This window comes from Plecotus auritus, assembly GCF_963455305.1.
Source record: "Plecotus auritus genome assembly, chromosome: 9".
NCBI lineage: Eukaryota > Metazoa > Chordata > Mammalia > Chiroptera > Vespertilionidae > Plecotus > Plecotus auritus.
In genome coordinates, this window is record NC_137783.1 from 122,917,584 (window position 1) to 122,944,249 (window position 26,666).

General features: G+C 38.6%; 1 protein-coding gene across 1 annotated transcript in view; it reads right to left on the minus strand.

The window, feature by feature from the left end:
* SOX6 (SRY-box transcription factor 6) overlaps positions 1-26,666 on the minus strand; it is a 386,487-nt gene that overhangs the window by 172,738 nt on the left and 187,083 nt on the right. The window contains exons 5-6 of the mRNA XM_080642731.1: positions 21,245-21,417; positions 17,887-17,955 (exon numbers count right to left, since the gene is read on the minus strand). Of these exons, the coding sequence (XP_080498857.1) occupies positions 17,887-17,955; positions 21,245-21,417 (242 nt within the window). The remainder of the gene's footprint in view (positions 1-17,886; positions 17,956-21,244; positions 21,418-26,666) is intronic.

Below are 26,666 nucleotides of genomic sequence, written 5' to 3' on the forward strand. Positions count from 1 at the left end.
ATATCTATCTATATCTATCTATATCTATATCTATATATATAGCTCACTGGCACCAATCACACATGTGTATTTTGATCTGTCATTGTCGATCGTGAATTTGGTTGACACATCTATTCTACAGAAAGGGCAAATAGCAATATTAAAATATTTCTTCTAATTAATTTCCTTTCAATGTGCATGAATTTGTGCACCAGGCCTCTAGATATCAATACACATAAAAGTCTAAGCAACCATCACAACCAAACAAATGACTGAATAGGTTGCGTGGGGCGACTAGGCCGGCAGGGGGGGTCAGTGAGGGGTGACCAAACGACCGAACAGCAGGCTGTGTGGGGTGACCAGGCCCACAGGGGCGATAGTTGGGGGCAACCAGGCCGGCAGGGGGGGGCAGTGAGGGGTGACCAGGGCAGTGGGGGGGGGGCAGTTGGGGGCAACCAGACCGGGATGGGGGGCAGTAAGGGGTGACCAGGCTGGTGGGAGGCAGTTAGGGGCGACCAGGCTGGCAGAGGGGGCAGTAAGGGGTGACCAGGCTGGCAGGGGGGCAGTTGGGGGCAACCAGGCCGGTGGGGGGGCAGTAAGGGGCAACCAGGCCAGTGGGGGGCAGTTGGGGGCAACTAGGCCAGCAGGGGGGCAGTTGGGGGTGACCAGGCCAGCAGGGGGAGCAGTTAGGGGTGATTAGGCAGGCAGGCAAGCAGTTAGGAGCCAGTGGTCCCGGATTGTAAGAGGGATGTCCGACTGCTGGTTTAGGCCCTATCCCCAGGATCAGGCCTAAATCGGCAATTGGATATCACCCGAGGGGTCCCGGATTGGAGAGGGTGCAGGCTGGGCTGAGGGGACAACACCCCCCCATGCACGAATTTTGTGCACCAGGCCTCTAGTAATATAATAGTTGTCATATAAATACATTTAAATGTTTATTTATAGGTCATTACCTACTGAAAAAATAAATTCCAAGCTTGAAAGGACAAGTACAGAAATTTAAAGATCAGTAGTCAAGAATTAAGATAAAGGGTTAATAAGGATTATAATACAAGTCAAAAGGGAAAAATAATTCAGTTTACAAAAACAAGGTAAGTGGAAATATACCTGTAACCTCCTACATATGCCTCTTTAACAATATGGAATTTTCCCCAGAAAGCAGAGTCCAGAAATTGAGGCAAACTAAACAAATCATAGTTTGAAACACTTATAGAAAATGTTGAAATAAAAATCCCCTCTACACTTTAAGCAATTACCATCTAAAGAAAGGGTTCACAGTAGCCAAGGATGATGCTTAGTAAATAGTTTAAATTCCTTCCATTTGAGAGTGAAAGATCCAAAGTATATTAGCCTCTCCCCTCCCCCTCTAGTGAATTAATATTCCATGATATACACCACCACTGCTGATAGGGGCACCTCTTTTCAGTGAGCAGAGATCAGCAAATGGCTATTTCACAAAGAATAAAAATATAACCTTGTAATTCTAATGTGTGTTTATGTTTTTTAAAAAGTGGCAGATCCATGTTAATAAACGTTGCTCAGGGAAAAATAAAATAGTTGCTAAGCCATGGTGAGTAATTAGCCTTTTAGCATCCCTTTTCTTCAAGAATGCTTCCTCCTGTGCTGGTTCTTTTAAATAGCTCCCATCCTGGCTGCCTTTGTTGGGCTTGGAAATTGTTCACATATGAGAGAAATTAAGCTCTCATTTAACAGAGACACATGCCTGTCAAGACCAGAGGAACAAAGACTAGTCCCTGGGGCCTGTTCAGCTCCCAGAGGCTGCCACTCATTCTGTTAGCAATGCTTACCCTTTACAGAATGTGTATAAAACCCAATAAATCATTTCATCTGCTCTGCTTAATACATGAGAGCTCTGACCATTTTTCAAAGTGTTTTCTCTTTCTTATACAACTTCACAGCTAGTTAGTTAAATTAAAACACACACACACACACACACACAAAACCTACTATTGTTTGTAGTTTGTTTTTTCAGAATGCAATAAGACTTTTTTCAGTCAAAAGGGTAATGAGAATGTTCCCAAACACTAGTAGCATAAAGGAAGAGGCAGTATCTCCTTAGATTTCGTCCCAGATATCTTTCCTATATTCTTAGAACACCCATTTTGTGAATTACCCGTATATCTCCCAGCTGCTTTTAAACCTAGACTCAGAAGCTAGCTCTGGGAAAAACAACAATAACAACAACAAGAGGACCAGAATGGGATAGGCTTGCTGTCCCATTTAAATTCAACACACTTTGCCTGGTTGGAACACGCAACTAAACATGTTCTTTTTAAAAAGGGTGGAGGCTAAAACTACTTCTTAACAGCCAGGAAAGTGAAATGGCCTTCTTATAGACCCAACCAAAATACCCCTTCACACATTCTCATTTACAAAATAATAGGATGTTCTCTGAGCCTTCTTAAGGAGAAAAGGCAGCGTTGCTTTTTATATAGAAATCCTCTCTGTATTATCCCCTACCTCATTCCCTCGCCTCCTCCTCCCCTGAGAGAAAATATGAAGGCTATGCTGAAAAACTAACAACCAGATTTTGAAAGCCTTCCAGTTTAGACCTACTCTTATCCCAAGTAGAGAGGGTCAGAAGGGCTGTGGGGAAATGAGTATATGTCCATCATTATTAAAATAAAGACTTTATTCAAAAGTAAAATACTTGTTTAGCCTGACTGCATTGTATGTAGAGCAAACATACCAAAGATTTGCTCTAGCAATGTTAATCTTAGCACAGAAACACTGGGGGTTCCAGGGCTGAGAGCTTCAATCCCCAAGATGCCTTGAACCCCCAAATACTAAGAAGCTGGTAGCACAAGGCACTTCACCTTGCTCAGCAGGAGGAGAAAAAGCAGATCTACACTTGATAAGTAAAACCAGATCTACACAATGGTTGTATGGAGAAGCCCTGCAATTAATGGAGACCATAAACAGTTCAAGAAGCCAGCGCCGCAGCAGTTTCTGCAGAACAGGCTCACACCCAGTTCGATATTAATCAGATCTATGACTGGCACAAATGCTTTGCGCAAACACGTAACTGTGCATGTGGCTCAGTGTAAAAGAAAACAAAAACAGAAGCACATCGGACTCTTTTACATTCATTTTTATGTATCATTTCTGAGTGATTTACCATTTTTCAAATCATAATTTATTTTTATTTTTAAACCGCAAATCACATCCTTTAGGCCTTAGCAGATGCAGATGTCAGGCTGTGGTAGTACAACAAAATTAATTAAATAACCCTTGAAAAAAATAAAACAAAGTTTATTTATGAAAAATGACATTAAGGTGAACTGCCTAATAAGAACATGGATTTGCTTAAATAAAACATTATATAGTTCTGTTTTAGATTCATCCCTAAAGCCCTGAAAGATATTAGAATTTTAGTGAGTAATTACCCTATTTACTTCAAACAAAATGGGAGGAAATCGGAAAGCCATATTAAACTCTACCACACATCAGAAATGAAATTCTCTCGTTTTTTATCTTGCAGCCCAATAAATAAATTGTAGCTGGGAAATTTATTAGGACTAGAAGATGAAACCTAACAAGCTAGAAATGAGGAAATGGCCGAAAGAATATCTACATCAACATTATGCTTCAAGCAGTAAACCCACTTCTAGGAAGCATAACGGAGAAGTCGCCCCTTCACAGCTTAATTGTTTTCAGACAGTCTAAGCCACACTCAGCACCACCCCCACAGTCAGACAAAGTTCTAACTACTTAACACATCTCTTTTCAAATGAAAACGCAACACTTGGGGTGAAAACAAGAGAGACTAGGCAAAGGTGTTATATGCTATATATGCCACTGACATAATACTTCACCAGAATATGCTGTAATTTCCTGCAATTAATACTTTGCAAAGCTATAAGGATCCCCCCCCCCAAATTATAATATTACACTTGCAACATGAAAATTAAGTTTGTGTCACCCTTTCCATTATACAGCCCCGATGCCAGGAGTTTGTCATTGGCTACAGAAATGTGCTAGGTGTGGCCTGAAAGCAGGCATTTATAGGGCGCTCTTCCTTAAATGTGCTTTTCTAGAAACCCCGTAGCTATCATTTCATGTGGCAGGCATTCCAAGCCATCACAATACCCCACAAAGCAAACATGAATTTGACCTCATAATTCAAAACCTTTCAATGGTTTAAAATGCAAACATTGCTAAGTGGACATGGCTTATGCTGTGGCCAAACATGACATTTGCCTGAAAGCTTTGTAGGCAAGACTACCTACTGCTCTCCATTTTCTAAGGACCGGAGTTAATTCCTATCATCTGGAATCACAGGAGGTCAGAGTCACAAGGAATTACAGCAATAATTTTGTATAATGATCCTTGTTCTAAATATATGGAAAGTGAGAATTAGTGCAGAAGAATAATTAGACAGAGATCATGTAAGTCACTAGCAGAACAAAGACAAGGCACAGACATCCCGAATCCACAGCTAGCCTTCTTTCTGACAGGCTACACTTCTCTGACACTATTTTGTCTCCCAGTTCGGACCTTCAATAGAAAGGAGAACAAGTTCTGCTGAAAGTAGATTAGCAATCAATCATCTCCTTGTCTTCTCTTTTCCTGGGCTTGGAACATACAACTCTATGGAATTAATTCAGTGTCCTGGACAAAGTTGCTTAGGAAAATGAGTAAGAGATGGAGCAGGCACAGATATCAGTAAAATAGCCTGAAAGCACTGGTAAGATCTATAGCTGTATATTTTTTCCAGCTCTCTGAAGACCTTGTTTTTATTAATTGGAAGCTGTATTTAAGCAACCCGAAATCAGATATGACAGTCAAGTGCAAGATTTGGTGATCTATTGGTGATCAAATCTATTCCAGAGGTGATCACAAAATTAAAGAATAATTGCCTGCTCCTTTTGTGTTACCTGAGTTTTTAAAAATAAAATAATGATAATAATTACAATGCATTCTCTTCCAGTCTTTTTGTAAATGCCTATTTTTATATAGTTGATTGTATTTATATGATTGTGTTCTAGGGTTTATTCTCAGCTATTGTTATATTTGTAAACATTATCACAAATCATGAATATAATTTTTAAAGTCTATAACAGTTCATCATATACATATACCATAATAAACTGAGTGATTTTTCTAATATTTTTCTTATAATAGTACAAAAGCAATATGTTTGAAAAAAAATTTGAAGTAAACTAAAACAAGAAAAAATATTTAAACTATAATTCTACTACACAAAGACATTTGCCTTAAACATTGTACTCTTAACCACTTGAAGTAGACTGTGTATCACAAATCTAAGTCTCTACAGCCAGGGCCCAATCTTATGGTATTGATATGGAGGCCAAGGTCCTAACCATGGTGTTCAGATTACCTCTTGTACTGGACTGCCAGTCATCTGGCCTTCCCTCACACAAGGAATCACTAGGAATTCCAAGGATGTACTTCCACTCTAAAATGGAGTCTGTGAAAGGGCCCTGTCAGAAACTAACGTATCTGACAGTCCACAATTGCACAAAATCCAACAGTCTTAACGGAAAAGCAGCTGTTGTGTGGATGCCAACCTCAAGAGCCCAACTTTATTTTTCTTTGTACAGGTTTTCACCTTTGAATTATAGATATTCCAAACAAGAGCTACAATTCTTCCATGGACACAGACAATAGTGGGATGAAAGCCTGGGGAGGAAATAGGAGTGGGGAGGAGGGGATCAACGTGGGGGAAAAGGGGGGGCATCTATAATACTTTCAACAAAAAGATAAAATTTTAAAAAAATTCTTCCAATAGTAGACTATGTGTTTGTTCTACCACTATGTTTCTCACCTGGTTTACCTGATCTTCTAAGACTAAGCGCTGGCTAAATACCACTAATAATAAATAATAAATACTACTATCTAACAGGTGCCTATCCCTCTGGGCTTTTCCACATACAAAGAATATCGGGTCATCTAATTGTGTCTTCACTCCATCTAGAAACCCGTCTGCACACGCATTACAAGAATCACACAGATGATGGCAGAGAGGAAATCTTGTATCTAGTTTTTCCTTTTCTCAAACCTCCATCACTCATCACTAAGCACGGTGATAGCTGCCTCTCCATGTGCACCTTCTTCCTCTCCATCATGTTGATTCCTTCAAACCCCATGTTGATTCCATGTTAATTGTTTCAAACCCCATCCTCCAATTACTAAACTGATTATCTGGGAGCTATCATGACATTCATGATTCCCAGTGAAGGGCAAGTGAGGAGGAAGGAGGAGCTGACAGCCACAGAATGAAAAAGGTCCTTTAGGACAAACAAATACCTCAACCGACCGTTGGAGATGCTTCCTCTCCTTGACATTTCAGGTCCCCAACTGCCTTCTCAGACACCATTCAATTATACTAATCCTAAAGTGCCCTGCACTTCACTAATTCTCTGCACATCACCAAATGATTCTGCCACATCCAGCTTAAAAATCACCAAACTAGGACTTAATTCATCTTTTATCGAATCATAGTACAGAAGGAATGCTTTTCTGCATAGGTAACTGGACCCTGATATCATCTCAATTTTTGAAAGGGGACAAAAGTTATTAGACAATCCACTGAAACTAAAATCAGTTTTCTTGGTCTTCCTCCTCCCTCTCCCCATTTTCCTATGAATAATACAACTATGTGTAAGTAGGAACCAATTTTTATGTGGCTGGGAAATGAAGGGTGCTATTACAGTACAAAATACACCTGGCCTGTTAGAGTTCTTTAGAATAGTTTGTCCACCTTGTCCACATGTTCAAGCACAGCCAAGTCAGTCTCACTGAAAGCCCTTTCCATCCGCCCTAATCTCAGCCACATAGCAAATTAATCTGTATATGTTTTAAGATGAAAATCTTCCAGCAAAGTATATGTTTAACAAAAGTCATGACCCCACCTGACTGAGAGGACTTGACCCTTTATTCTGACCTGTGAGTTCCTTAACTTTTGTTATTAAATATTACAACTTTAGCATATTCGTAATGGATTGGGTGGTGGATAAAATGAATTCAGTATCTCACAGTGAGGCATTACACCTTTTGCATCATTTATTTTCTTTTATTTTGAACAAGTAAAAATATTTGACTCTAAACATTAATAACTTTGAGTGGGAGTTACCTTATGTGAATTAAAAATGGTTATGTCAGTACATCCCTTCAGAATTTAAAAAATATTTCCCTGTGCTATATCAAGTGTCACACAGTATATCAATTTTTATTTCCCATCTCTCAAGTCTGGTATGCATACTGTTTAACTTCTTAAATTCTAAGTATAGACATAATTCACAAAAGCGGGGCAAATGCTTGACTTACAGGAGATGGCGTACATAAGATTTATATGAACAACTTTATTTTAAACAAGAAAGACTTTTGCATTTTGTGCTGCTACATCACATAACTTCATCTGTGTGTTTTTTAAAGGTTATAAAATAAACCGGAGAGGTTCATTTACTATCTCTCTAACTTCACAAGCACTACTGATCTAATAGAAAAGCCCATTTTAGTGTGAAAGGTCAGAATCTGACCCTATTTTCCAGAATAAAATGCCATGCTTCCTCTTAGACAATCTCTAGCAGCTCTAGCTCATTCTTGGCCAACCATTTCTCAGTGCCTGATAAACATTACTTTTCCTCTCACTGACAACTGAGATTCCTCTTACTTGGTAGCCAGAGAAAATTGTTGCTCTTTTTTTCCCTCTAGATTATCATGATGATAATAATTGATCAAAGTGTATCCACATTGATTATCCTATATTCACATCACAAATTTGTTGAGTTCTAATTATGTATGTGTATATAGATACAAACATGCCTACACTTGCCGATACAAAATATGTACATGTATGTTTCTAAGGGCCTCTGAAATTATTCCTTACTTAGTATGTTAGAACAACAATAGTCACACCAGTAATGATAGTAATAGATGTTATGCATTCAGCACTTACTAGGGGCTTTATAGGATGATCTCTAACCAACTAGTAAGGTACCAATATTATACATCTTTTAGGAATAATGACATTCAGGTTCGGAGACATTAAGTAATTACCTCATAGCTAATAAGTAGCAAAACAATTACAGAGCTAATAAGTAGTATAACTGACATTTAAATCTTGATTTATTTGTCTCCAATACCTGTGCTGGTTCTACAAAATTTTTTAATTGAATACAGTCTGAAACAATGCATCTTATCTTCTATACCTTCTACTTATATGTACACGTAGTTTAAAAGTATATTCACATTCATACATCCCTCACCTATGTCAAGCTGTAGTCAATTACATAGACAATATTTTTTAAACACAATAAAAAAATAGGTTGATTTCCTGGGTCAAAATTCATTCTGTTTAGATAACAGAAGTCAAATGGCATCTGAGAATTTATTTTCTAAAAATTTTTATCTTATTATGAAAAACTACAGTGTACTTTTAAATATCTCTCCCAAAGACACAAATCTGATATCAACACATTTTTATCTTTCCAGTACACCTACATATAAATAAAAATCAATTTACTAGACTTAACTAAATTTATTAAAACTGTTTGAAGCATATAGTCCATTATATGCTTTCTAGCTATTCAGTAAAATAGCTATAACCAAAGTCAAAAGTGTATTTCAGCTGCTCAAGAATTATTTGCTTAAGACCCAAACCTCTATTTATAGGTAGGTAGGAAGGTAGATATGTAGAGAGATACATAAATAGATAGATAGTCCAAAGAACTTAGAGTTCACATTTAATAATTTAATCTACATTACTGTTTAAAGCAGTATTTCTCAATCCTGACTGTCCTCTGGAATCATCCAAAGAGCTTTTAACAGTCACCATCTGGGACTGTACCCAGACCAATTAAACCAGAATTTCTGGAATGGGACCTAGGCATTAGTATTTTTAAAGGGCTTCCAAGTGATTACAAGGTACAACCAAGATTGAGAACCACTGGAATCAAATGCTGTCACTATGTCAACTGGAGAAGGCAGCTGCAGAAAAAGGTACTAACATTAAAGGTGACTGACCCTCCATAGAGAGACACATCGCTTTAAAGCCCCCAGAAAGTAATATAATTAACTATCTAAGGAGTTTATATGTAAACTGGTGACCCAGTGCACAAAATTTGTGCACATTAAAGGGGGATTAATTAGAGGAAATAATTTAATATTGCTATTTGCCCTTTCTCTATAATAGAAGTGTCAGAGATGAAAGAAAATTAGTAAAATGTATATGAAAACCTTCCTCCTGTCAGAGTCTGTGGCACACCACGGGACCCAGAGTCAAGTCCCCGCCCACCCACATGCACCTCAAAATCTCGTGAGACCCAGACCCACCCACCCCCCCATTGGGCTAGATCAGCCGTGGGCAAACTACAGCCCGCGGGCCGGATCCGGCCCGTTCGGCTGTTCTATCCGGCCCGCGGAGCCGAAAGAGCAGAGGGTTCTCTTGCTCTCCCCTCCACTCCTTTACTTTGAATTTATATTAGTTCACACAAACACTCCATCCATGCTTTTGTTCCGGCCCTCCGGTCCAGTTTAAGAACCCATTGTGGCCCTCAAGTCAAAAAGTTTGCCCACCCCTGGGCTAGATCCAGACCTGGCCAGTCCCACCCTTGTCAAGCCCTGCCAGGCAGGGGGCCTAGTCTGAGGTCCCCTGCCCTGGTGCCAGGATGGGGGGGCGTGGCCTGAGGACCCCCAGCCCAGACCGGGGCAGGGGGCATGCCTTGAGGTCCTCCATCAAGCCCCGCCAGGTGGGGGACATGGCCTGAGATCCCCTGTCAAGCCCCGCTGGGTGGGGGGCATGGCCTAAGGTCCCCCATCAAGCCCCACCAGGCAAGGAGGTGCAGCCTCAGGTCCCCCAGCCCAACACCAGGAGGGAGGAGCAGCCTCAGGTCCCCCGTCAAGCCCCGCTGTGCAGGGGCGCGGGCTGAGGTCTGAGATCCCCCAGCCTGGCACTAGAGTGGGGGAAGCAGCCTGAGGTCCCCTAGCCCAGCACCAGGATGGGAAACACACCTTGAGGTCCCCCGTCAAGCCCCACCAGGTGGGGGGGGCGTGGCCTCAGGTCCCCTGGCCTGGCACTGGGGCCAGTGAGTGCAGCCTGAGGTCCCCTGTAAAGCCCTGCCTAGTGGGGGCCGAGGCCTGAGGTCCCCTGTCAAGCCCCACGGAATGGGGGAGGGCTTAGCCTCAGATCCCTGCTGATTGCTCGTTAAGGCTCCTTATGGGAACTTGGCCTCAGCTGTGGGTGCAGCCATCTTTGTGATGGAGTGATGGTCAATTAGCATATTCCCTCTTTATTAGATAGGATACCAGGAGTCACTCAGCCATGAATACATTTCATACTAACCTACAAAAAGATTTCAATTATGTTCTTTTTATCTCTTTCCTTGTGGGTATGCACTCACTGCTGTAGTAGTTCTGGGGTATAAACTAATTCTAATAACAAATCTTCCTTTTTTTTCCACTTAAAGGTAAAGGGAACTATAATGAGATTTTAGACATTAGATACTATTATCCACATTTTGCAAAGTAGAAAATTAAAGTGCACTAAGATTTATTCAAGTCACAAAAAGGGCAAGTTGAGACACAACCTGGAATGTTAAAAACAGTACTGGATTCCGAGTCCAGAAAGTTGGGCTCCACTCATGGCTCTGACAATATTTAGCTTTTATGCTTGGACAAGTCTGTGGTCTGTGCCTCAGTTTCTTTGTGTAAGCAAAGGATTTGTTTCAAAGACATTTCTAACATTTCTAAGAAACACAAAAGTGGGGACTTACATATATTTGGAAATGTTTTATTTTACCAGGTAAAGTTACTGGAAAGCAAAAGAAACAAAGCACATAGCACTTATTATCACCTTTACTTCACAAATAGAAAGGACATTTTAATGCCAAAGAAAGCGGCAGGGGCGGGGGGGAGGGGGGAGGGGCGGGAACAATCTCAGGATTATTTTTAAGTTTAACTTAATGATAAACTCACTGTATTGTTATCCAACAGGAATAGCTGGACCCACCCTCCCCCCATCAGTGAATTTGAATCAGGAAGACCTGGCTGGAGGGGATGTTTTCAAGTTCAACGTTCTGTGAAAGTGAAGACATGGAGGAGGAGGTGGAACATTTAACACCTCTTAGTGAAGTGCTCTTTCAAGTTCACAAAATTCCATTATGAAAGAACCGCCTTCATAACTTTCGCCTTATTCAAGTACCCAATTACTGTTTGCTTAAGGTTGTTATTTAAATTGCCTTTTTTTTTTTTGGCGGGGGGGGGGGGGGGGGGGAGCTAATTACATTTATTTCAAAAGGAAACTTGACATCACTCCCTCAAGTGGAAAACTAAAATCACTTGTCATAAATAGAAGATAACCAGATTACCATGAGAATAAAAGTTTTATTTTATTTAAATTCTAGTTAAACACGATTGCCTCCAAAGGCTCCAGGGGTCCTCAAACTTTTTAAACAGGGGCCAGTTCACTGTCCCTCAGACCGTTGGAGGGCCGGACTATAGTTTAAAAAAAAAACTATGAACAAATTCCTATGCACACTGCGGGCCCGGGATGAGTCGGCTGCTAAGCAGGACAGGCAGCGGCACCCAGCGGGCCGGATAAATGTCCTCGGCGGGCCGCATGTGGCCCGCAGGCCGTAGTTTGAGGACCCCTGCTCCAGACTAAGATGATCTCTCTCTCTCTCTCTCTCTCTCTCTCTCTCTCTCTCTCTCTCTCCTACAAAGAGAGATTAGCACATCCTAAAAGGTATTAAAGACTAGCACTACACTGAGCCCTCAGTACAGTCAGAGAAATGAAGAACAAAACAGAAGAGACACCTTTTCTATGGGGGCCCTGGTTCACTGTTATGGAATGTCACATGCTGGCACCACCTGGATCCTGTGCCCACTCTTCACCATACTCTCCCGCCTCTGAAGAGGTCTTTCATTAAACCCAGAAAGCTGCAAAGACTTTGGATTCCCTGAATTTTTAGTATCACTAGTTTGAGAGAGAGCTGGGGTGTGGAATCTGAGAGATAAGCCCATGTAGATAAGATAGAGAAGAAGGGGTCAGCTAGAGGGGGCTGGAGAATCTGAGGGATAGCCCCTGAAAAGCATTGGAATTCACACCAGGTTCTGGTCTGCTGAATGAGATCTTTGCCATAAGGCCACATTCAGAAAACAGGTAGCAAGCTGATTGATAATTCCATGTAGTAGCTCATAGGTGCCACCTCTTCTTATTTCTAGATCCACTCCCAACTTTAACAAACAGTCTCGTGTGATTAACTAACGAGAAGTTTCTGACCCACAGTAATAATTACATTTTTAGCTGTGAAAGCCCTTGCTATTCATAAAGTATAGTAGCTTTACCTATTCTTTATAATTCAGAAATTTCACTATTAAAATGTTTGAAGCAAGCTATGGAGCATCTATCATTACTTTAAAAGTTAATTAGATTATATAAAAGAAATAATTAGATTTGCATTTTTTATCTTGGTTTTAAACTTCCAAAGAAGATCACAACAGCCTGCCTGTGGCCAATTAAAAACAGCATACAGCAGAAAAATAGAGGAGAGAGGGTCTGTTTTTCCTGGCTAATTCATGATGGAAGATAGAATTACAACATATTTTAAGGGCTTGCTGAAGCTGGGGGCTAATCCCAAACTTCTAAGCTTTGTTTATAACCCTCATTTCATTGCAGGAGTGTATCAGATACATGTACAGTGCCAACAGAAGTATCAAATTACTTCCCATGGGTTTATTTGGTCCTTTCAGAGGCAGTTGGAAGGAGATCAGTTGCCTGATCAATAACACACAAAAAAGGACTATTCGCTAGAGCCAAAACAGGGGCACTGTAATTGCTTTTTGTTTATCAATGCTAAATACCATTAACAAAGAGATAGGACATGAGACAGAGGGACTATGTGAGACTGGAAGGCTCCTGACTTCCCTCAGTGTTTCCGCTCGCCGCGTCAGCCATCTCCAAGAGACAATGAAGGCAAGGTCCAGCTCTTAAAATCAGAGGTCAATTAGATACTTAATGAGGAAGCGTATCTCCAAATATGTATCTATTATTATTATCCCAGCAAAAAATTAATTAGCCAGGTCATGCAGGCCATGAAGGCTAATGTATAAAGTAATTATTTCTGATCTTTAGACAACTACTTCACACAAATGGGAGTCCTTATTCTGCTCAGCAGATACCAGAAATGCCTGTAGTTAATCATATTGAAGGAAACAAAAGGCCAGGTTTATCTTCTTAAAAGGTGAGAGTACATCTCAAATTATTCTATTTAATGGTTTAAGAACAATCACCTCCTAGCTTATAATATTAACATCTCCAGATTAATAGGAAAAAAGAAGAACACACATTTAATGGTGTTCTACCATGTGACAAACACACAGAGACAAAATATACGAATAGCACACAGGATTATAACCAAAATAGAAAACACTATGTATGAAAAATACTCATATACCCTTAAGAAGAGAGAGGTGTCACTGAATAGACAAAGAATTGGTTTTGGACAGAAGCAGCATATACTACAGCTTTTAAAAGAGAAAGTTTTGGACAAGGCCATGGATATCTGCAAAGCAGCAGCAATGGCATTTAGTTTAGTCCTTCCACCGACTGAGTTCACCAATTAAGGAATGTATTAAAATATGAGGGGAGGCCAGTTAATATTGTATATTAACCATAAAGATTAACAAAGAGCTAAGAATGTCAAGTTTCACAATTACACCTTAGATGGTGGATGTGTATGAGTTGACTAAATCATTGGCTTTGACCCAGCAAGCCAAATAAAGTCCCAATGAGCCAGTCCATTCTTAAGAGACCATTGTTCGGTCAGTGATATGAAGAAAGGACACTCCCTATATAGCACACAACACAAGCCACTTGAATAACACTGAAATTAGGGTCTGAACAGACATGGATAATTAGATAACACCATTCATGTCTGCAGAAGTAAGTTTCTCACAAAGATATTTTAATGAGCTGAATTTTCTTGCAAAGATTAGGTTCTAGCAGTAAAATGCCATCATTAAATGTGTTCCTACTGACATGCTATCAAAACCAAAGAATGTGGTGTGTTGTGTCCACAAAGAGTATCTTCTCTGGATTCAAAAACCATGACATGGTCAAATGATGGTAAATGAATAACTATATGGATGGAGCAAAAAAAATCAGGATCTATAAAATATTTTCTGTTTGCTTAGACTAGACTTACAGGGGTGGACAACAGTATGTTTACAGTTGTAAACACCTGAAACACTATATATTATTATTTATTACCTATTGTATTATTTATTTGTATTATAGCTGTAAACCTACTTTTGCCCACCCTGTATATATAATAGTTGATTTAAATACTGTATGTTTTCATACGTCCAATGGATTACAAATAAATTTTGTTTTCTAATCAACATAACCAATAAATAAAATTCTTCAAGAGACTGGCTAAGCAGCATATACTGCAATGGGTGGAAGAATGGGGATGAAATTACTGAGGCAGTTATCTGTCCTTTGGAATTATAGCATGAGACCCAACATTCCCAACTCCAAGGATCCATATTCCATGATTTATTAGTTTTGCTTTCCATAGAGTTGGTAAAAACTGTGCTATATTTGTTCTAGAAATAGCAAAAACATCTAACTTTTTCTGGGCTCACATGGCAGGAATTACTTAATATGTAACAAATTAGAGGAATCACCATTTTCCCCCAAGCACAAACAGAGGGATTTGAATTCACTAAGCAAACAGCCTCCTAAAAGATCTGTTAATATTAAATCATTTTAATAATTGTTTAGTTATTAACCTGATTTTTAAAATGGTAAAAACTGACTCATCAAAAAAATAAAAACATTAGTTCACAAAATCATTCATCTTACAAGGCCTACATGGTCTTAAAAGTATGTTTAAAATTTCAGTTAGATTTTACCAAGACAAATTATGTTAAAAATGATATTCAAGGAAGAAAATATGTAAATGAAATTATTTAACTGCATATATAACTTTTGAATGAGTGCAAACAAAGTAAGTCTGTGAAATAGCATTACAATACTACCTCCTAAATTGTGCCTTTTCCTATTTCCAATGAAAAATCCTGCTTTTAAATTTGTGCAAACCATTCAGGTTTTCATTTGTTTCCATTATAATAGGCCCAGATGTATTATTACTAAAGGTTAGACACTCTTTTCTTTCTTTCTATTACAGGTTGCAAATTCCAAAACAACAAAATTAATTCAGAAGTCAGTATTCTGAACTAGATGTGAAAAATAATCTTGACTATAACCACCTGACACACATTATTCATAGCCAATTGCCAAGACTCAATCTTGCTGACCATGTTAGCTAATAGGTTCTAGGACTCAAGATTTTAAGAAAAGATAAAATTTCAAATGTGCGCAAATGGTCTCCGTATTCATTTGCTTTCAGAAGAGAAGTTAGGTTTTGTATTTATTATCTTATTTTACTCTGTTATGTTTTGTATTCAGAAGGGAGAATGTTTCTTTCATGATAGAAAATAAAATGTTCGAAACATCTCTTAAGTCTCATGTTTTGCTCAAAAACATATATATTAAAAATTAGCCCAACAATAATCTCTTTCCTAAATTTGATCATGTCTATGGCTTGTCAAAAGCCATTTTTGAAAATACAGTTAACCCATTCCCTTTCAAAAAATAACTAAAAGTCATAATATTAAATACCCGCTTTTTAAGTGTCAGAGACGAATTCTTGTGTAAGGAGTATTTTTCAGCATTTGAAAAATTCTGTAAATGGTCTCATACTGATAAGATAAATACTGACATGCTATGCACTGAAGAGTAGCTCAGAATAGAGAACTGTAAATACAGGTTATTGCTTCCTCTTATTTTTTACAATGTGAATTCTGGTTACAAAGAACCCTATGTTTCTAAAATGAATATAACTGACACTTTAAATCTCTCTATGATTTTATAACATAAAGTCCTGAGATCAAGTGCTGATCAGCTTCAATTTTTATAAATTTAAACGAGAAATATCCACAAATCTTAAAGGCAATTAAACTTCTATTAGAAAATCCGTACCAACTATTTTCCTATATTTTCACATTGAGTATTCTGATGAGTAATATTTTAAGATCAAGGTTCCTGAAAAAGACATCAATTTCATATAGTCAAGCTGTGACTATAAAATCATATGTAATAAATAAACAGCAATAGTATTTCATAAAAATACTCTGAATTGGTTACTATTCATCTGAGAGCCTCAGTATCACAATTAAAATGGTCACTTAATATAAACAACATTGAACTAATAAGTGAAATATATTCAAAATAAATAATGAAGTAAGTAATAAAGAAGTAATAAAAACATTGATAATAAGTAACTGACATGGGAACATGGGGAACTTCTTCCATTCCTACTTTACAAATATGAGAAACAGAGAGAACTAAATGATCAGGTTATTTAACACCCACTGAGTTCTTAGAGAAGGATCTAGAGAAAAATGTAGGAAGCCACAGGCTAAAAATCTTGACCTTAGTAATAGGAGACACACTGAAAATTCTAATAAGGACAGAACAAGGGAATACCTGGACAGTTATTTAATTAAGTATCTCAGCATGGGTTATAAAAGAGATATCGGGATGAGAAATTATTCTAAGATTTAATTGTAAAGGCTTGCTGTCAAAAATGCCAGAGACATCCCATTTCCTCTGCATTTGGGCCCTTTACTTTGAAACATATAGACTTGATCAGAACTAATTTTAAAACAACCATCACAACAAACCACTGGTTAAAACCTCCTCATGGAGATAGCCAAATCAGGTACAGGTACTTCTTCAGGCACTTAATCATTATTTTAAATGCAGTGAGTGCTACCTGAGACACTAAGAATGATTAACAAAAATGAAGCAGAATCTACATTAAAATCACTGGCTTTCATCAGCAAGGAAGAAGATTAGAGTAAGCTATAATATTATGTGAATGTTTTCTTAAGAATACAGGAAGGTGTAATAATATTAATCTCAAGGAAAGGAATAATGTAATTCAGAATATACTGCCCCAACTAGGATGAATCACAGATCCCGGTGGTTAGAAAACAGCCACAGCAGCCAACAGAAACCACAGAGGCTGTGGTGGGTACATATAAGTCTGGCATCAGTATTCCTGAGTATTAATCCCCAGACAACCATACCTATGTTCCTATTCAGAAATGGAGACCAATTCCTTGCCTATCTGAAATAGCTGTGAGTTGAATTAACCACCAAGTGTCTAAAGGAAAGACAGAAATCAAAATTTCTTCCCATGCCATTGTCATCATGATCTATATACAATGTTACCCTGCCACAACAAAAAAGAGAATTTCTAAATTGTGTTACAATGATTCAGAAACAAGTTATTCTTCCTTTCTCGACTATAAGCTCCTACAGACAGACAATTATTCATTAATCTTTAGATTCCCCTCAGCATCATCTAACAGAAATGCAACTGATAGCTGTTAAAGAACTAATCAATTATTACCAACCTTTTCCCAGGTCATAAGATTCTTCTCATAACTGGCCCAATCAGAGAATCCTAACAAGTAAACAAGCTCACGCTTCTCCCCATGATACTGTTAGATGGTGAAACACAAAGCAGAAATTGGTTTGTGGCAATCAAAATAGCATGTGTATGCTACCTTGGAAACCACTAGGTTTCCACTAGGTTCTGTCAGGCAAATGGCAGAAAGAAGAAAGATAAGGTTTTTTCCTGCATATGCATCACATCAGAAAAGAATGCTTTAGACCACCACTTAGGTGATATTTCCTGCATCCACTTATACTGTGGTACACAACATCCTTGAGAGTAACTACATCGGTGCTGTTTATAAGAGAGGGGTGCATTTGCAGCATTTTAAATTCCATTTTCAAGGAGGAAAGTCTCTGAGTATAATCAGACGAGAGTAATAAAATACACTGACCTGGATCTGTTGCTGCAGGAGATTAATTTTGTGCTGCTGTTGCAGAAGTTGCTGCTGCTGTCTTGCAATCTATCAGAAATAAAGTTACATTAAGTTAAAATGAAATGCTTACACCTTTGCCATTACCTCGGGTATCTCTCCTGGTATTACAAGAATGCTTTACTGCACTTCTATGTGAAAGAGTTCCTATAAAGTGAGAAAGGCAGAACCAGAAATTTGGAGAAAAGGAAAATTTCAAACAGATGCCACTTCTCTGCTTACCCCTAACTCTTCATCTGCAGGTGAGAACTACCCCTTGTACATTTGCGAGCAGCTCCTCTATCTGCACCCATTACCTGGAAAGAATGGGAGTTTCGAAATCTGACCCTTGGAGAGTGAATATGGAAAAACTATGGCTACGTGTTTCTAAAGAGCTAAATTTGGACTGAAAAAGTAAAATCTGTATGCATAGACAGGAAAGAACTTTTTATTAATTATAATACAATTGACTTTGGTGAAACCTTTTCTGATATAAGGACTCTCAGTACTGAAAAGACATATATCACCAAGAGAATATCAAGAAAACACAGCAAAATATCAAAAATCGTTACAAAGACCTCTTTTGTTGATTTACAAATGTACATCAATGATGTGATGTACAAAGCATTTTAAAAACAAAATTTAATATTTATCTAGTTATCCTTTTGAGGGTCATGTGTTACAGTCTCTTGCTTCACTCAACAATCGAATTCAACATCCTAACACATCATCTGGTCTAGGAAAAGAAATATTAACCACTTCATGCAAGCCTCACTGAAGACTGGATCTGCCCCTCAGGAGGGCAAACAACTTCTTTAGGATAGTGGTGTTTACTATAAAACGTGAAGGCATCAGTCTGCTTAGTGCCTTAAAAGCTGAGCTGAGGGGGATGCCCCTTAGAAGACACTCCAACCTAGAAAGCCAGAGAGAAAGTGGCCAGGGAGGACTTAGAAAAACTTTGTTTAGTGGTGCCCTTTAGGCAAGAGTTATAGGTATGGGGTTGTTTGTTTGTTTTTTTTTCCTATTTTTTTTTTTCTATTTCCAAAAGCCAATATTCTAGAATGGGCAATGTGGGAAGTGAAAACAAGTGTGGATCAACCCCAGGTTTATGCTTTGAGTCTTTTTGATGCTTTAGCCTAGAGCAGAGGGAAACACCCAAATTAGATTTTCATTCAACAGAAGATGACAATATAGCAATCTGCTACCAAACGTTGCTTTAAGGTTTCTGGTAATGACTAGCTCACTCTGGAAGTCATGACAAAGCTGTCCCTAACAGTTTGAGAAACGGGACCATTCCTCCCCAAAGCTTTATAAGCGAACTGGAAATGATAGCTAATCAGGTTGAAAAGGTCCACTTTGCTTGTCAGCATTCAAATCAGAAAAGGACATAGTGGTTTTTTGGGGGGCGTGGGGGGAATGGGTGAAAAAGGTGAAGGGATTAAAAAGTACAAATTGGCCAAAACCGGTTTGGCTCAGTGGATAGAGCATCAGCCTGCGGACTGAAAGGTCCCAGGTTCGATTCCGGTCAAGGGCACATAACTTGGTTGTGGGCACATCCCCAGTAGGAGGTGTGCAAGAGGCAGCTGATCGATGTTTCTCTCTCATCGATGTTTCTAACTCTCTATCCCTCTTCCTTCCTGTCTGTAAAAAAACAATAAAAAATATATATTAAAAAAAAGTACAAATTGGTTGTTACAGAATATACATGAAGATGTAAAGTACAGCATGGGGAATATAGTCAATAATTTTCTAATAACTACCCTATGCATGGTGTCAGATGGGTATGAGAATTATTGGGATGATAACAGTAAGTTATATAATGTCTAATCCCTGGGGTGTACACCTGAAACTAATATAATAGTGTATGTCAACTGTAATTGAAAAATAAAAATGATTTAAATTAAACATTTTTTTAAAGGAAATGGACAACTCACTCTGTGACTCTAGGTTTAGATGCTGGATCCTCTGAATATTTATTTCCTCTTAGCAAACCAGTGAAACACCACTAGGCATCTAACATTGATGGTCCCTCCTAAATGATAAAGTGCTGCACAGAAATGCCTCTAGAACACCACAGTGCAATTACTATCATCCACTCTAGACGTGTGGGTTTGACACAGTGAAGTATGGTACATAAGCACCATGTGGCTCAAATTCTGAATTTTATTTGCCAATCGGTTGAGCTACATGCTCGCTTCATTGAGCATGACAACCTAGTTTTAAGTGTCATTTAATTTTCATTTTGAAATATAATTACAAAGTGTTCTCTGTAAGATATCACTCGTCTGCAAATGTGTCAAGATTAATTTGTGCTAGCTTATTCACAAGTGTCAATAGTTAATTACTGTGTCATCTCTAGATGGCTAAATGACATTCTAACTTCTGATTTTTTACAGTGTTCCTTTATGTTATTTTCCATTAGGGGCTGAGTCCATATTCCTACACGTGGGCAAATATTCAAGCATATAAAATACCAGACGTCACAACTCATTAAAATCAACAGAGCATATATTGCTCTATATACCCCTATAAAATACATTTAACTGAAAAGATAATTCCAGTAATAATGTCAGATTCCTAAAAACTGCACATTAATTTGGGTCTGTCTGTTCTAAAGCACCAGGGACTACTCTATAGGATCGCTGTGTTAGATTAATGTACCCTTACGAGACAGGAAAAACATTTGGGAGAGCGATTTCTTTAAAAACATATACATTTAAACGTTGCTATTTTTTCTTCTTTCTCACTTCTGAATCAATGAAATAAAATTCTTATAGGAGCCATGTGCTAATTTTTTTTTCCAATAATTTACCTGTGCTATAAATAGAGTGACCATATAATTTAGCATCCAAACCAGGACAACTTTTGCAAGTGGAAGGGGGATTATTAATACTTATTTTGGAAAACAGGCATTAACCAGGGCTATTCCGGGCAAACAGATGTGTGACCCTAGTTTTAAAGTCAGAGAAAATCATTGGATCGTGGGCTAGAAGGTCCTCAACATTTTCCTGGATGAAAAGAGTAAGGCCCAGAGAGAAGTGATGAACTCGTGGTTAAGCTACACTGGCTGCCTATGTGAATCAGCTTCCCTGAGTAACCGATCACATGCAAATGTTCTGGAAGGATGTTACCATTTCAGTTATGCCCAGTTGCTATGATGCCTTTCTTTGTCTTCTACAGATCCCCCTCCGTATTCTCAAAGACCCTGATTTCCAAAAGGCTGCTTTCTTTCCTTCTTTTTTTAGGCACCCTTCTGACAAATAAACCAATCAATGTGATCACTCGCTGAGCTTGGCACATTCCGCATCTCCAGTTCGTCAGCTCCCTTTGCAGGGCTCACCTGTTCTTGCTGTTGGCGAGCAAGGTCCATTTGCTGCCGTTGTTTCTCAATTTGTGAGGCTGCCAGTTTTTTCTGCTCATCATGCGCTGCCAGGAGCTGCTCCCGTAAACTGATCAGCTGGGTAATCATGGTAGAGAGCTGCCGTTCTTTTTCTGCCAGGCTCTCAGGTGTACCTACAATGGAAACAAGAAGATATCTCACAAGTTTGAGAAAAGTATGAATGAACCGGGGAAAGGGGTGGGAGGAGGCAGATTTAGAAAGGGACTGCCCTACCACACTTAAAGATCTGGGAGAATAACTGGAGGTCATTGTGAGTGCAGGAACACTACAGAGTAGCAATGGAATTGATGCTAGGGTTAGTCGCTGCCCCTGCCAAGAACAACTATTGTTCCCAATATAATTCCCCTCGCTCTTCCTTCTCCCTTTCACTCTTAAAAACAAAACAAAACAAAGCAAAACTACCTACTCTGTTCTTTCCCTTTCACCACATGCCTCTCCTTTCCTCCCCCAAATCTATCAGATCAAGTTAGGAAACATGATATTTAGTACCAAAGGTTAGAAACCATGGGTTGTATTAATATTCTATAATCACCTCTACCCTCCATGACTAACATAGGCTCTAAGACATAGGTAGGTGCTTAGTAAATGTTATTTAAGGAATTTTCTGGTCATTGCCCTCATGAAATTTTTCTATTGTGCAAAGATCTGTCTCTGAAGCTCAGAAGTCAGGGGTCACTCTCTTGGCCATGAAACAAACAAACAAAAATGGTCTTGCCTTGGGTTAAGAAAGGATTGAACCTGATTTTTTTTTTTTCCTGTGAGGGGATCAAGCTAAAGTTCCCAAGTTCATCCTTAAAGGCAACAGTATTGCTTGGGGGCTCTCTCGCCCCTTTGTCATTCGTCATTCTTCAAAGGAAAAAACACATTGGAGGTTGAGAAGGTTATGCATAAGGATGTGCTGTTTAATGAATATGATGTCAGTGAACACTTTTGGTATGCACTAATGGTGCTGAACAGTCTTTTTATGGGCAAATTGCACAGCTCTCCAAAGTAAAGAGTACGGAATCCTTTTGTGAATCAAAATTAGAGCATTTTACTGCAGCATAAGATAAGAATTTCAACCCTCTGTATTTGAGCCACACAGTTTCATTATGAAGAAATGATCTATGATTTGAAAGCTTTTCAGAAAGATGCCACCAGCTGTCAAAGGGGACAAAGATTGCCAATTTTTGTGCGTGTGGAAGAACAGACTTCCAATCTCCTTATGAAACCCCTTTCATTCCTGCTAAGAGAGCACCAGGGTAATCTGAAAAACTAAACATATTTTAATTAGGAGTGGCCATATTTCCTGAGCAGCCCCTTGGAGAAAGGGAGCCTCAGAAGATGCTGGCTAGCACTTGTTAGTACAGGGACGGGCAAAAGTAGGTTTACAGTTGTTCCTATGGAGGAAAAAAGACATGCAGGTTATGATTAGTGAGTAACTTTATTAACTGTTTCTTGGACTCACAACTGTAAAGCTACTTTTGCCCACCCCAGTATATGATTCCCATAGGGTAAGACTGACGTCGGCAGAAAAGCTAAGCCATTTAAGGCTACCTTGGGATTCTCAATGCCAATCCAAGTCCTAAACAAACTGTCAATATCTTTATCCCTTAAAGATTCACTGAGTGGAAAGATGACCTAAAGTTAAAATTAGAAGAAAAATAAGATAGTTGAGATGGTGATAGAAAATACATTCCATTGATAAAGGAATAAATAATGTATCAAGGATGGTGACCTGCTGTCTTTCTAGCTATTCAAGTTGATTTTTTAAAAATCAGCTTTTATTTCAGCAATAGGAATTTCAGCATGGTAAAAGAGAGAACTTCTTGATCCAATATGCTAAGTGCCCGACCATCCGACTGGTCACTATGACATGCACTGACCACTAGGGGGCAGACTCTCAACACAGGAGCTGCCATGACGCGCACTGGCCATTTACAGAGAAACGACACCATGGACCTGGCACCCACAAAGCAACATTCGGCTTCCCCCAAGTAGGACACAGGCCCCACCACCACCCCGGAGTGACAGCCCACCAAATCGCAGCTGACACTGCTGAGACCCTATGACACAAAATGCGGCCCACAGCCCAGCCCAGAAACGGTCACTGTGGGCACCAGGTAATGACATCACGTAGCAATGCCTGGCTTCCTCTCCCTAGCAACTAGCCTCCTTAGAGTTTCTGCAGCCCAGGAACACAACTTGCTTTATAGCCAGGTGGAAACATTTTACACTTTAACCAAATGTCTGTGAAGCGGTTTCCCATGCCTCATCTCATTTGATCCTCACACAAGTCCTGGAGTAGGCAGATAGGAGATGCAGTGGAATCCTATTTTCTTTTCATTAGCCAGAAAATGGAGATTTAGAAAGCTTAGAAACTTGACCCAACTGAAAAGAAGTAAGAAAGGTGGACCTTGAAAATGACTTCAGGTTTTCTCATTGCACAGAATATAGTCAAACACTACTGCAGTGAAATATTTAACCCTTTGTTCTCCCTGCATGACCTACAATAATAATCTGCTTCGTGTTGATATTTACTGCTGTGCTGATGACAATTGCCTGAAAAAGAAGTTGGGGTGCTTCACTAGGCTGGAAAAAGTTTAGCTAAATCAGAAAGCAGGTCTAATTAAGCAAGTTTATTCTATATATATATACATATATGTATATAAAAGGCTAAGTTGACTGCGCATGCAGGATACATATAAAGCTCTCACTGGTGCCAATCACACGCATGTGTTTTGATCCCTCATTGTTGATCATGACACTTCTATTATAGAGAAAGGGCAAATAACAATAAGAAAATATTTCTTCTAATTAATTTTCTTTCAATGAGCATGAATCCGTGCTCTAGGCCACTAGTTAAAATATAAAAGTAGGTTCCCACAGGGCATCAAAAAATTTCTTCACAAGTACCACAAGTTCAGCTAACACATATGTTAATAGATAGATAGATAAATAGAGATTAGAATATATAAAACAAGTATAAAATTAATTTACTCATTTCATTCATTTTTAACTTTTTTAAAAAAAATTCCTGAATGGCATATATATGTTAGGTGCTATATCAAGAACTAAGGATACTGAAACCATAGTAAGAAAAAGCAGACAGAGTTACCTTCTCCCTTTTGTATGCAATTTATAGTCCAAGTGAGGAGATAACTTAATCAAGTAATCATACAAATAAATGTAAACTAAAACTAAATAAGATGTACAAATAAGACAGATGCTTGGGGGTAGGTTTAACCAAGTTTGAGAAGCTCAAGTACAGGGAAGGTATGGCTGAAAAAAGTAAGAAATTAGCAGGAAGATGAATAGAGTTAACTACACAAAGATGTGGAGGGTCATCAAGGAGCTTTTCAGAATGAGAAAATAAGGAGACAAAGGCCCTTTGGGTGGGAGAGGAGGACTTTCAATGTGTTCCAGAAGGTAATAAAACTTGCAAGAAAAGTAAGTATAGTACCAGATGAGACTAGAGAGGTAGAAGAAGGTCACACCTTTCAGCTCCTTGTAGACAATGCTAATCAACTTCATATTTATGCTAAGAATATACCCAAATCAGTAAAGTAGTAAGCAAGGTTGATATGGTCATTCTGGCTACCGTGTGGAGATTAGTTTTGAAACCTATGAAAATAGATAAATGGGATATATGCACATTTTATTACACATATTTTCTGCAACATTCTGATCTACGTGTAATTTTCCTGTTATACATAACTATATGAGGTAAGTTCCAAGAAAACTTACTGGATACTGGGAAAGCTACTGAACCATAATTCTTTGTTAATAAAGATGAACATTCATAGGAAACTTGGGTCCAAGACCAATAAAGGGACTGGAAAATTTTCTCTTTTCCCAGGTTAAACCATCAATGTCTTTTCAACAGTCATCAATTGATATATTCCTCTTTCTCCTCTGCATAGGAGAAAGAGAAGCTGAGGATATACTTAAATGGCTTCTTAGCCTCTTCTGTTTAGGGGAAGCCAACAGGTCTATAAATGCACTGGTGCTTCCAACGCTAACAGACATGTAGAAGTAGATCTGAATTTGTAGAATAACACCATTTTATCATATCTTTTTTACAAAAAGATTCAAATTGTTTAATTATAAAAATTCAGTGATGTTTAAATTAGTTTTTCATTGAACTTAATAAATACATGTTTAAGAAGAAATCAAGTCAGATGTCAGTATTTTTAAATTGAGGATTTAGGCTCCTCCTTAAATTTGAGGTGCACATATATTGTGAATAGATGTGAATGGAAAAACAAATTCGGTTGGAATGAAATGTACCAGCAATACTATAACAAATCTAAAATTATTCCTGAATGGGAAATTATATATATGTAACATAGAAGGTGTCTCCCTAAAAATGTATACTCACACTTTGAATAATTACAAAGACGGTGTTAATTAAAATACATCTCATTTTCAAAATTTAGCTATCAGCTGTATATAAAGTGTGTATATACATTGAGACACCCTGTAATATGGCCATTAGTCCCTTGGGGATCAAATTAAGGAGAAATCAATTTACACCATACAACAGCTTACACTCTTTAAATGTGTAGGCTGATGTGTGTGTGTGTGTGTGTGTGTGTGTGTGTGTGGTCATTTTTTTGTTCTGTATCCATTGTGTTTGTTCACATACAGTAGTCCAAACCCTGTGGTGCTGGGTTTTCTGTTTTAATTGACAGTAAATGTTTATGCTGCTGTAATAAAAATAATATCAAGGCTGAATCACACTGACCAACCAACCTGCAAAAACAAGTTATTTTATCTAAAAAAAAAGCTTAGTGTGATTGAACATGAAACTTGGCTATGGCAAAGGAACTATAACTACTACAGTTGTTGAAGTAGTAGACCATTTGTGGGATACAGTTGGGCAACCTAAACACTGTCAGGCTATGTTAAGGAAGACAAAAGACTATGCTCTTCTAGGGTTGCTTAACTCTAGGCAGAATATCTTGCTTTGAGGTTTGATAAAATCAATGGGAAAAAAGTGGATCAGCTCCTCAGGCTCTGCCCAGGCCAGCAGAGGTCATCAGTAGCTGCCTAACATCATCTGATTCAGATCCTTCGGGCTATCTTAAAACAATTCTCTAAAATGTATTGCCAGAAATGTGTCTCTCCCACACAAAAACAGTTAGTTTCATAAACCGCAAAAAAGGAAACCAGCAAAAAAAAAAAAAAAAAGCTTCTGTACACAGCTCTCTACAAGTCAGCATGCCTGCTTTTATCCAATATCACACACAGTGTGCGCCTGACACTTTCCGCTATAAACTGTATCTATTCTCCAACTCCAAAGACAGTGCAGTGGGTTTTGTGTTTTTTTTTTTTTCCATGGGGTCGTCTTTATCCCCAAACCACATCTGTCTTGAGTTTC